We start from the raw sequence: 13,156 nt of genomic DNA, 5'->3' as shown, positions 1-13,156 counted from the left end.
AAAAAAAAAAAAAAAAAACCTCTTCAGTACTACAGCATAAAATACATTTTTCAAAATGGTATATCAGGGCTGGGTGTGGTGGCAACAAGACTATAATCCCAGGGATTTAGGTGGCTGTGGCCAGAGGATCACAAGTTCAAGGCCAGCCTGAACAATTTTGTGAGATGTTACTTCCAGTCTTTTTTAAAAACTACTTTCTTTTTTGGTACTAGGAATCGAACACAGGGCCTCAAGCTTTGCCACACAGATGCTGTACCACTGAGACAAATCCCCAGCCTGAGACACTGTTTTACAATAAAGTGCTTTCTAATAACTAACAAGGGGTCAGGGAGATGGCTCAGTAGAATAAATGCTTGCCTGGCAAGTTCAAGGGCCTGAGTTCAATCCCCGGTTCCTCAAAAAAATAAAACTAATAACTAATAAGCACAAGGCTCTAGGTTCAATACCCAGTACCCCCCCACACACACACAGTACATTAGGAGCAACTGTAAACACATACATGGTCTCAATCCCAATTAGGCTCAGTGCTACCTTGCAATATTTTTCATGTCCTTAATTACTCTTTCCCCTAACTCCAGAAGCCATTCCTACCTTTTACCAATAAGCAGCTCCAGTATCTTTGAAAAGAACAGAGAACAGTAGGCAAGGCCACCGCTGAGTTCCAGGACACACACACATCAACATATGGATACACACATACATCTCTTCCTCCTCCTTGCCTTTCCCATTTGCAATGCCCCTTCTGTACATTTTTAAACATGAAAGTACATTCACTATCACTAGAGAAATACAATTTTAAATTAGACCAGGATATATTTATCTACTTATCAGAATACCAAGAAAAAGAAATTCAATGCAGGTATAAAGAACAAGAATATGGCCGGGGAGATGGCTCAGTGGAATAAGCGCTTCCCTGGCAAGTGCAAGGGCCTGAGTTCAATCCCCGGTTCCACCAAAAAAAAAAAAAGAACAAGAATATGATACTCTGCTGATGAGACAAAAATTTACACTAGCTCAATACTTTAAAATTAATTCCACTCCAAGGAATTTACCATGCAGATAGACTCATACTGGAATGTAAATATGTATATAGACTATTCAACACAGATTCATTTCTTTTTTTTTTTTTGGCTGGCTCAAGATGCCTTCAAGGCAGGTCCATACCAGAGCATCTGGGGATCAAACCACAGCAACTTGAGACTGACTGCTCTGTTTAAGCAGTCACTTGAACAACTGAGCTAATGGGCAGGCCCCCCACAGTTTCATTTCTGTAGCGGTTTAAAAAAATCAACCTAAATCTTCCTCAATAGATCTATGGAATAAGTTAAATATAGACATTCAATGGCATACCTATAGAGCTATACAAAAGAATGAGGCAGGTTGGGTTTATAGCACAGTGGTAGATAGTATGTCTAGCATATGCTAGCTAGGTCCTGGGTTGCATCTATAGCATGATACAAAAGGTAATAATAACAATAAATTAAAGGAAAGAGGAAGAACCTACAATACTCTTATATACTGCTTTCCAAAACATATGATTTAGGGCTGAGAGATGGCTCAGTGGTCTAAAGCACCTACTTGGAACAAGCTTGGCAAAGGTACAGGGACCGTGGTTCAATCCCCCAGCACCACATGCCAGCCAGCCCCGCCCCCTGGTGGGCTGAGCTGGCCACACACACACACACACACACACACAATAATAAATGTAATAAATAAATAAACAGCAGAATATATTAAAAAAAAAAAAGTAAGACTTTACTTTAAAAACAAAACGAAACATATGATTTAGTAGAAAAATGCAAGAGGGGGCCAGCCAGATAGCTCAGGGGATTAAAGCGCCTGCTTAGGCAGATGCAGGGACTCGGGTTCCATCCATGGCGAGCCATGCTGGCCCTGCCCCCGGGATGTGCTGAGACAGTGATTGAGACTGGGCCTGGTGTTGCATGCCTGTAATCCCAGCTCTTGGGAGGCTGAAAACAGGAGAATCACTACAAGTCCAATCTGTGTAGTGAGACCCTATACTAAATACAAAAAAAGAAAAAAAATGCAAGAAAGAGAATAGGATATAAAAGATTCAGATTTTGTGTTTCAAAAATATTATATGAGCATAAATGTTTGCATATGCACAGAAAAATATCTGAAAACATAAGAATAATAAATTAATGCCTCTGTGGACCAGAGTAATAAGGAAACATTTTTCACTATTGTTCGTTTTGTAATTCTTTTATTTTTTTATATTGTACATATGATATTCAAGTAATAAAACAATTTTAGAAAGAAATATTACTCTTTTTTTAGTATTTATCTTCATGTATTTTGTGCAGGGTCTCACTATGCAACTCAGATATAGTGATCCTCCTGTTTTCAAACCTCCCAGCACTGAGGTTATAGCGGTGTACCACCAGACCCAGACTCGGTCGCTGGCTCAGTGGTGGGGCCAGCACAGCATGTGGTGTAAGGGATTGAAGCCCAGACTCTGCTCTTGCTTAAGCAGGCGCTTAGTCTGCTGAGCTAGCTCGCTGGCCCTAGAAATATTAATTTTGCTAAAGCTAATTCTTCTTACTCCCCAGTGTGCCACACCAGCACCGCCCCCAGGGCATGCTGAGATGGAGACTGAGACTGGGAATGGTGGTGCACCTATAATCCCAGTGCTTGGGTGGCTGAAAACACGTGGATCACTATGAGTCTGCTCTGTTTAATGAGACCCTATAGTCCCTGTACTAAAATACATAAAAATAAATAAAACAAAGCTAGTTCCTCTATGCATTCTACAACATTCTCCTACCTCAGCAAGAACATCTTACTCTCATTTAGCCCATCTCTAATCTCTCCTTTACTACTTTTCTCCTGCATCCATAAACACCTGTGTCTCACAGAAACTCTTCATTCATTCATTTCGACAAGTCCTGGAATGTGTGAAGCACTTCAGGTGGTCTCCTCTAGCCAACATGTTCTCTCCTCCTTTCACTGCCAAAGTATTTGGAAAAAGTTATCCGCTCTCACTATTCCTATAATATTACCTTCTGGGGCCGGGGAGATGGCTCAGTAGAATAAGCACTTCCCTGGTAAGCACAAGGACCTGAGTTCAACTCCAGTTCCGGAAAAAAAAAAACCTTTGGATTATCCTGTACTCACCACAGCTAGGTAAACTAGTTAACTATGCTACTGAAATTTCTCTGGCAACCAATCATCTCATAAATATTTCCCCTTGCCTGGCATCTCCTCAAAAGTTTCCTCAGATTTGGTTATAACAACCTCTACTAATTTATCTTTTACTTTTTTTTTTTTAAATTGGATACAGGGTCTCACTATGCAGATCATACTCCCACTGATCCTGTTGCAGTCTCTCCAGTGCTGGGATTACAGGTGTGCGCCACCACGCCCAGTTTACCTGTCGGACTCCTCTTCAAAAGACAGGAACTCATGGACTTGGTGGCATATATGGGTGTCACTTACCGGTTGACCCTGCGGGGACACTTATCCGGCTTGATGTCCACCTCGTAGTGGTAGACGTCAATTTTAGGAATGTCCACCTCAAAGTAATTCGCCAGGAGCTTGATTGGTTTCCCCACAGTGCCAATCCCAGGCCGACGAGGTGCTTGGAACACCTGCTGCAGGGGGGGCAGATAGGCGCCCGCAGCTAGAAGACAAAAGAAAGCAATGAGGACAGAGCCTGGCAATCTCCTAAATGCGGATCAGAGAAGGCATAAGGCCTCCCAAAACAGCAACAGGAGTGGATAGAAAAAGCCTCTTTCCTCTTCCCAGCCCAACTGAGGGCTTTCACAAGTATACATATTCCCAGGCTAATGCATCTTGGGAGGTTTTTTTTGTTTGTTTGTTTTTTTGGCAGAACCGGGGATTGAACTCAGGCCCTTACACTTGCCCAGGAAGCACTTATTCCACTGAGCCATCTCCCCAGCCCAAGGTTTTGTTGTTTTTAAACTTCTCTTCAGTTAGAAAAGGCCCATTTTAAATTCAAGTAAACAAGTAGTACGTTCTTATTACATGTTGTGGAGTAAATCTCACTTTAACAAATGCCTTTCTTCCTTCTACAAAATGAAGATAACTATATGGACCGGGTACCTAGCAGTCTCAAAATACTCTACACCTCCAGCTAAATGCTTACTTCCTTTCATCACTATCCTGAACACAAAACTGCCACTATCTTGATGTTTCTCTGGAGTGCATACAGGAGGGAGAGCCAAAGAAGGCCAGGTTAGAGCCTGGCAGAGCAGCACATGTCTGTAATCCCAGCACTGTGGAAGAGGCAGGAAGACTGTGAGTTAGAGCCCTGCCTGGGTGGCTCAGCGAGACCCTAGCTCAAAAATAAAATAAAATTAAATTAAATTAAATTAAAATTAAAATTAAAAGGCTGGGGATGAAACTCAGTGTAATGGCCCTGGGTTCAATCCCCAGTACCAAAGGGTAAAAACAAAGGCCAGGTTGGGAGAGTGGAAGCAATCTTTAAGACACAATGAAGGCCAATGAATGGCTAGAGTTGGGGAAAAACTGAAAGGATAATGTTTAGAGACTTAGGCAGAAGGCTGAAATAAGGGGCCAGAGCAAAGCCCAGAACTAAAGACTGTAACAGAAAAGGGCTTGAATTGGCCAAGGAAAGGAGGAGAAGCTTGAACTAAAGAAGATGGCAATATAGGTTAGAGTTGGGCAATAGGGCAGAAGGGGGAAAAAGCTGTAACTGAGGAGACAATGAAAACGTTCCAAAGAATAAAGAGCTAGGGGCCTTGGGAAAGAAAGGCAGCAATAAGAATGCCAGAGAAGGAAGAGACTCTAGCTCTGGGAAAGAGAATACAAGATTCTTTCCAAGCCCCACAAATCCTCCCATAGAGGGTCCAAACAGTAAAAGGGATCAATTTCAAGACAGAGGGGGCCCTTGGGAAAGGGGTAGGGCTGGGCCAGCGGGGTTGCTGCCCCCAGGCTTATTTTTTAGTTTGGGGAGAGAAGAAAAAAGGAAAACAGCTTAAAGAGAAGCCTTTGTCCTCAGCTACTATTGTTCTTGCCAGAAGAGGACCAGCCCAGGTGGGAGGAGAGAAGGATAAAACAGCATAGAACCTCCCATTACCAGAGTTCTGCTTACACAGTCAGAGAGACTGGGGGGATGGGGCACATCTTCAGTTGGGGGGTCAGGAAGAGGTCAGAGCCATTTGTGGGAAGGCAAATCTCCCAGAGTTACCCTGCTGTCTCCCTCTAACCACCTGTCAAGTCCAGCCCCACTCTGGACAGGGAAACCGAGGCCCAGGCTGGAGAGAAAAGGCGCTCAGAACTCAGCTAGGTGGGGAGATGGAGGGCTAGTAGTACTCCACACCAGGCCACTTATCCCAGAAAGAGCTGGACAAAAATGTCACACAAGGTCAAAGGCAGACATAAACACATATTCCTGTCACACACATCCAGACCCAGCCTAGATCTTGACAGTTTCCCTTACCCTCACTGCCCACAGCTAGGTTCTTGAAAGGCAAAGACCATATATGCCCTGGTCGCTGCTCAATCTCCAGGGTCTGGCACACATAGCCATACTCAGTATACAGATAGGAAATGAATGAACAAACATATCCACAGACACAGCACTAGAACAACAAACATAAACACCTGCAACTGCCCAGAAACCACCATCATCTTTGCACAAGATTTGCATCCTTACGAGTATGGATAGAAAAAGACACCTTTCTCCTCCCCAAGTTCTTAGATTCCATTCACCTCCTTAGCCTCCAGGCTGCAGGCAGTTGGGGTCTTGGAAGAAAGACATCCCCCTACAGCCAGTGGCTGGGGAGCAATGATGGGGGATGGGAGAAACAGCCTCAAAGCCTTCTCTTCCCTAGAAATAGGACAACACACCAGACTCAGCTTTGGACCATCATCCTCTTCAAAGGAGGCTTTGGGAAAACAGGGGAGCTCACACTCCATCCCAAACCAAGCAATGCACGAGGAAAAGAGAATCTCTCTCCTGTTCTATCCTCCACAAGCTTCACAGCTGTACAAAGTCTCTCCCCTCTCTAGCCCCACCCTGCCCCCACCTTTTAGTCTGAGAAAGGGAGACACTTCCCTTCAGATCCAGACAGGGACAGACGGCCACTTTGTGATGCAGATGAGGGCCCCAGCACTGAGGACAAAGCTCTGGCCTAGGGGGAAGGGGCGGGGCCCTCCCCTGCAGACAAAAGCAGGAGGGAGGGGCCCTGAATAGGACACTCCCCCTCCCCCAACTCTAACCGGTCCAGAGAAGGAAAAGTAACAGCCCTGCCTCAGGAAGCCTTTCCTGCAGCTCAGAGGCCCACACACCTCCCAAGGAGCTACAGTGCCTATTCAAAAGACTTGAACTCAAAGGTTAGGTTAGGTGGTGGGTATGCAAAGACAAGAGGCCAACCTCTCCAAAATGAGACTTGTCTAAAAATTATGAAATATCTGCATGAGTACATATAAATTATTAAAGATACACATATGAGCTTAACCATTATGTTCAGACGAAATGTGGTTGATTCAATTAACAAACATCTGTTTTGTGTCAGGACTTACACAGTAGGCAACTGCTCATTGCATAGATACCCTATGCTCAATACTATTTCTACCTTCAGAGAGCTCCTAGTCCAGTACGTACGGTTGGAACACAGATGTGCAAAGACACACCTGGACAACAATGTCTTGGCTCCGCATATTGTCCTTGGGCTTTCTCAGGACACCCAGAGAGAATGATTACCCCAGCAGAATAAGGAGGCAATTATGGAGTCTCCATCAGAAGCTTCCAAAGTACCTGCCTTGTGGCTGGAGAGATAGCTCAGTAGAATAAGCGCTTCCCTGGCAAGCGCAAGGGCCTGAGTTCAATCCCTGGTTCCACCAAAAAAAAAAAAAATAGAACAGTCTACCAAAGTACCTGCCTGATAAGCATAAGGTCTTTTTTTTTTTTTAACTTTTCCCCTTTTTTTTTTTTTTTTTTTTTTTATTTATTTATTTTGGCAGAACCAGGGATTGAACTCAGGCCCTTGCGCTTGCCAGGGAAGTGCTTATTCCACTGAGCCATCTCCCCGGCCCCAAGCATAAGGTCTTGAGTTCAATCTCCTGTACAGAAAAAAAAGAAGCTTCCAGACTGAATTTTAATTGCTTACGGAGATGAGGCAAAGCATGTCCCATGTCCCTGATGGGGACTTTTCCAAAAGCTACAGCTAACTCCAGACACCAGACTCTTAGCACCTGCCTTAGAAGATTATTTCTTGTAACAAAAAAGAATTTTTCATCATTCCAGACCCCATCAGGAATTCATCAAGATAATATCTTTAGTCGGGAAAAGGTACCAACATGTGGATGCAATCCATCTGGTCTTCAATGACCTACCCACTCTATTGTTTTGCTTTGGTTTTGTCTTTTTTGAGACACGGTTTCCATATGCAGTTTGGGCTGGTGTTGGACCCACTTTGTAGCCCAGACTGGCCTTGAACTCAAAGTAATCCTCCTTCCTCAGCCTCCTGAGCACTGGGATTATAGACAAGTACTGGGATTAGAGAAACACACCACCATGCCTGGCCTACCCACTCTGTTCTAGTGCACAGGTTGTCACAAAACATCTCCAGCCCAGAAAACTGAGTTGCAGGAATGGAGAGAAAGAGAAAGTGGCTGGCACTCCAGTCAGCTGATCCGTGCAATCTATCTTAGGATCTGCACAACCTCTAAAGGTTTTTGTTTTGTTTTGTTTTGTTTTGCTTGGGTGTTTTAATTGTTTTGTACTTACTGAGAACTGATCCCCATTGAGCTACACCTCCAGCTCTTTTTTATTTTGAGACAGTGTCCCACTAAGTTGCCCAGGCTGGGTTCAAACTTGTGATCCTGCTGTTTCAAGTTCTCAAAGTGTTATGATCACAAGCATATGGCACTAAACCTCCTGATAAGGTTATTTTTGTTTTAGGAAAAGTAGTTACTCAGTACTTATAGATCATTCATAGAAGGACTTAAGACTTGTTAGCCATTCTTGTGGAGGAGGGGTATTAATCAGGTCTGATCAGAAACACAAAGATTATCCCAACAGAAAAGTAATGAAATTCATACCCCAAACAGAAATCCTATTCCTGTACCCAGACCAAATGGAAGGGGTGGAAAGAGATGACAAAAGCATTCCTGAATCTACACTGCTCCATTCATCACAGGGTAAGAGATCTAGGATCCAAAGGTACTACCACCCCACAGCCCATCAGTCTTCGAGCAGGCCTGCCTCAGTTTCTCCTGTTCTTAGCTCCCTTTCTCCTTACTACCTGTGAATAAGAAGAAACTAGGGCTATTACCTGTAACTCACCACAACCAATACTACAAGCTCCCCCATACATACACAACACACACACACACACAACTAATTCGTATCAGACTAGCTTGGCAACCTTGGCTCTAATGACATACCAATTACAGTTTCGGGGGAGCAAAGATGAAAACGGAAAGATATCTACTGGGAGACAGGAACCATAAAAAAAAAATTAAGATATGAAAAGATTAGGCTGTAACTTCAGGAGACAATTCAAAGGCAAAAGTCATTCTACTTGGATTAAAAGCTTCCATCTCTACTCAGAATAGGACCAGAAACTTGCAAACCAGACAGACTTAATCTTGTCCTTGGTTCTTCAGTAACCAACACCTTTTTCTAAGACCTCTATCTTCAGAGAGTTCCCACCCCCCCAAACATGGCTTGGGTCCCAGTCTCTCCTCCTGTGGCAGAAAAAGACACTTTGGCAATTTCCCTCAACCCGTTCCTGGCCAAGCGTAACTGTGTGGCTTCAAGCCCCCAAGACAGAGGAGGGGGAGATTTCCACCTGTACTCTACCAGCCTAGCCTCACACATAATGCTCCATTTTCCAAGCCCAATCGCGGCGGGGGAGGAACGAGGGTACTCAGGCAGCCACGCCCCCACCACGTCGGGCAGCCCCTTCCAGCTGCCACCTCCGCGCATGCTCCGGTGCCACTACTCCGGCTCCCTAGCCTCCCCCGGGGGAATCCCAGGACTAATCCCCAACCCGCCGCCCCCTGACCCTCGCCCCAGCGTCAGGCCCGGCTAGGCGGAGCTTACAGCCCAGCTCTGGCGCCTTCTCCCAGGAGATATTAGCTTAGTCCAGCCCAACCGGGCTGAGCCCCCGCCCCCGACATGCGGGAGCTCCAGGCCCATCTGTGTCGCCCCCCTCCGAGACACCTGGAGCCCGCCCCCTGCCACCTGCCGGGTCTCGCGGCGGGCCCTGCCTGTTCTCCAAGGGTCCTTACGTGCATTCAGGCCTTTCCCCAGGTTATGTCCCACCCCCACGGCTGCATACAGCTTCCCTGGACGAACAGCCCCCACCTCAGAGCTCTCCTCACATGGTTCTCCCCGGAACTGCACACAGCCTCCTACAAGCTGGGCCCCCATACCACGAGAACCCCTCTTCTCACCTAGGAGCCCTTCCCTCACTCGGGAACCGTGCCCTTCGCGCGGGAGGCCCCCCACCCGTCTCTGGAGCACGCACCGACCCCTCCCGGGGGCCCTTACCTGCTCCCGAGGGTCCCGCTTCCATCCCATATACCCGTGCGGAGGTCAGGCGGCCCAGAGATTGTGGGGTCCAGCGTGAGGGGCCTAGGGACCCCGCACTCTCGCCGCTCGGACTCCCGGGCCGGGCTCGGCTCCACCCCCAAGCCCGGCCGCTCGCGCCGCCGCCCCCGCAGCCTCCGTTGCCGCCGCCGCCGCCGCGGAGCCTGCAGCAGCTCCCCCTGCGAGCGCCCGACCAGCTGCCAGTGCGCAGGCGCGACCGCCAGGCCCAGGGGGCGGACGGGAACGAGTCAAGCGGGGCGCTCCGACGGCAACAAAGGCCAATGGAGAGGGACGGGGGCGCGGGGACCGGAGGCAGCGGCCCCTGGCGGTCACCCGTCGCCGTGCAGCCAGCGGGAGGGCCCCGGCAGCGGCGCCACGGAACCGCGCAGAGGCGTAAGTGGGGCGGGGCGGGGCAACACCCCCGCTGCAGCCTCGGGCCCTGTCTTTTCCCCAAAAAGGTCCCTCCGAATCCACACTCAGCCCCACCCTACTCACAGAGCCACGCACAAGTCAGGGGGGCCCCACCTCCTTCCCAGTCCCTTTCACACACCAGCACCCCATCACCCAGGGGCCCTGTCTCCCACCTGTCCTCCCAGTCACCCTCATCCTTCAAGCCTGGGCTGCAGAGACTGCCTCCACGAAGTCTTTCTTCGTCCCTAATCACTGAACTCACTGACGCCACCCTCTCTTCCAGCCCGGGTGGTGGGTGCCTAGACCACAGACCCTGCCTACCCTGGAAGATGTCAGTCTCGATTTAAGAGCGGCTGCAGACGCCTGTCTGCAGGACCTGGGAGGCACCTGCCTCCACTTTCTCGTCCGCTCAGCTCACGACAGCCGCACTCCGTCAATCTGCTTCTCTCACCACGTCATTTAAGTGACTTTTTGTGTTAAAATCCAAAAGATAGTTTTTAATCATTTCTCCGCAGCATCTGACACTATACATCTCCTTTTTTTTTTTTTTTTTTTTTTTCCGGAACCGGGGATTGAACTCAGGTCCTTGCACTTGCCAGGGAAGCACTTATTCTACCGAGCCATCTCCCCGGCCCAATATCTCCTTTAAAAAAATAAAAATAAAAATAAAAAGATTTCTACGTGGCTTGGGCATTTCTGAAGACTCCTTAATGCCTCAGTCCTTTTCAATTTTCGTCAAGGGTCCCTCCTGCTTTTGCCCCATAAGATAAGTGTTGACTGAAGTTCCAGACGCTGTTCTCTATTTGTTTTTCTCCTCAAAGATCTGATCAATTCATGTGACCACATATGAATGTGGCTGTACTTCCAGCCACATCTCAAACTCTTATTTCCAACAGTCTGCTGGACAGCTCCACCTGGATATTCTAACACCTCAAATTTAGGGAGTCCACACCAAACAAACGCTTTATCCTTCCCCTACAAACATACACATGCACTTGTGTCTTGTGCTTCCTGTCTCAGTGAATGGCATCTTGCAGCCAGAAATGGCAGTTCTTCCCTCTTCCCTTACTACTTTCCCCCATGCGGCTGATTACCATATCTTGGCATATTTAATTCCTGCTTTCATGGGATTCCCTTTCTATTGTGATCGTTCATTGTGCTGGTGCAGACTCTCACCGTGTCTTGCCAGAAATATCACACCTAATTCCTTGTTCTCTTGTTTCTCTCAGCTTCAGAGAACATCCTTTCCATTTGGTCTGCAGCAGCAATAGAATAGTGGCAGTAAGAGACCCATAGGCCAGATACAACGAGAAACACTTGTAACCCCACCACTTGGGAGACTGAGGCAGGAGGACTGATGTGAGTGTGAGGCCAGCCTGAGCTATGTAGCGATATTTATTTATTTATTTTTTATTTTTTTATTTTTGTGGCCAACTCAGCCCACCTTGGGGGTGGGGCTGAGAGGCATGTGGTTGTGGGAATCAAACCACAGTCTCTGCACTTGCCTAAGCTAGTGCTTTAGACCGCTAAGCTATCTTCTTGGCCGTATGCAGTGATTTCAAGGCCAGTCTGAATTACACAGTGAGACACTGTCTCAGAAAAAGTGAATACTCAAGCTTCACTTTCCCAAATAGATATTTGTATGTATTCATTCATACTTCTTGGGGTTTTGTTGTTGTTTTTTAGGAACCAGGGATTGAACTCAGACCCTCGTCTTGCCAGTGAAGCACTGATTCTACTGAGCTATCTCCCTGGCTCCCTTTTTGTTTGTTTGTTTGTTTGTTTTTTTAATATATTCCGCTGTTTATTTATTTATTTTTTACATTTTTTTTTTTATTGATTGTGTGTGTGTGGCCAGCTCAGCCCACCAGGGGGCGGGGCTGACTGGCATGTGGTACTGGGGGATCGAACCGTGGTCCCTGTGCTTTGCCAAGCTTGTTCCAAGTAGGTGCTTTAGACCACTGAGCCATCTCTCCAGCCCCTTTTTTGTTTGTTTTTATACAGAGTCTTGCTATGTAGTTCAGAATGTTCTGGACTCACTGTGTAGCCCAGGCTAGCCTCAAACTCACAAAGATCCTCTCCTGCCTCAACTTCCCGAGTGATGGGATGATATCTTTTTTTTTTTTTTTTTTTTTGATACGACTTTGTGCACCAGATACTGAGTATGGAAACTTCAAAGATAGACCATACCCATCCTCATCTGTAAGAAGATAGATTTTGACACTTATCTTAGTATGCCTAGCTTCTCTTCAGCTATATCTCAAATAGCAACTATCACAATCACCTAGAGGGCTTGTTGAAACACTTCTGAGGGCCAGCGAGATAGCTCAGCTGACTAAAGCTCCTGCTTAGGCAAGCTTAGGCAAGCACAAGGAGTAGAGACCACAGTTTGACCCCCAAAACCACATGCTGCACCAGCCCAACCCCCAGAGCAGGCTGAGCCAGCCGTTGAAACAAGGCATGGTGGTGCACGCCTGTAATCCCAGTGCTGGGGAGACTGGAAGCAGGAAGATCACCACAAGTCTGAGCTGTGTAGTGAGACCCTGTAACAACCAAATACATTAAAAACAAACAAACAAACAAACAAAAAACCCTTGTGAACCTTGCCTTCAGTTTTTGTCATTAATAGGCCTTGCATTAGACCAAAGAATGTCTTTTTTTAGAAATGGTCTCTATGTAGCTTAGGTTACCCCTGAACTTACTGTATAGTTTCAAACATGCAGTGATCCTCCTGCCTCAACCTCATGAGTGCTGGAATTACAAGTATATGCCACCACACCTGGGGAAGAATGTGCATTTCTAACAACTTTCTAGATGAAGCTTGTGCTACTGACCTGGGGAATAACACTTTGAGAACAATTGCTATACTGTATGTTTATTTTTTTTTCAATTTTAAAAAATCTTTTGTTTATTTGGTACAGGGTCTCACTATGCAGCTCCAACTCATAGTGATCCTCCTGTCTCAGTCTCCTCAGGGCTGGGATTATAGGGGTGTGCCACCATATCCAGTTTCGTTGGCTGGCATTGCACACCTGAGGTTCTGGGGCTGGCACAGCATGTGGTGATGGGGATCAAACTCGGGTCCTTGCACTTGCCACATGGACACTTAGACCTCTGTGCTATCTCCCCAGCCCCATCTACCATATCTTTAAATTACTGATTAGGAACAATGACTCCAGAGCCAGAGCCAGATTGTCTTGG

At 46.8% G+C, this 13,156-nt stretch overlaps 1 protein-coding gene across 2 annotated transcripts in view; it reads right to left on the bottom strand.

Moving 5' to 3' along the window:
• LOC101571277 (protein argonaute-1) overlaps window positions 1–9,737 on the bottom strand; it is a 43,624-nt gene extending 33,887 nt beyond the window's left edge. Inside the window, exons 1-2 of one of the 2 annotated variants that reach the window (XM_004641017.3) lie at window positions 9,506–9,737; window positions 3,457–3,640 (exon numbers count right to left, since the gene is read on the bottom strand). In XM_004641017.3, the coding sequence (XP_004641074.1) occupies window positions 3,457–3,640; window positions 9,506–9,530 (209 nt within the window). In that variant the 5' untranslated portion in view covers window positions 9,531–9,737. The remainder of the gene's footprint in view (window positions 1–3,456; window positions 3,641–9,505) is intronic. The other variant, XM_023701070.1, reaches the window with a different exon arrangement.
• Window positions 9,738–13,156: the final 3,419 nt, after the last annotated feature.

Source organism: Octodon degus, unplaced genomic scaffold (assembly GCF_000260255.1).
Source record: "Octodon degus isolate 3935 unplaced genomic scaffold, OctDeg1.0 scaffold00130, whole genome shotgun sequence".
Taxonomy (NCBI): Eukaryota; Metazoa; Chordata; class Mammalia; order Rodentia; family Octodontidae; genus Octodon; species Octodon degus.
The sequence above is the reverse complement of the archived record's forward strand: the minus strand, read 5'-3'. Positions and strand labels throughout refer to the sequence as shown.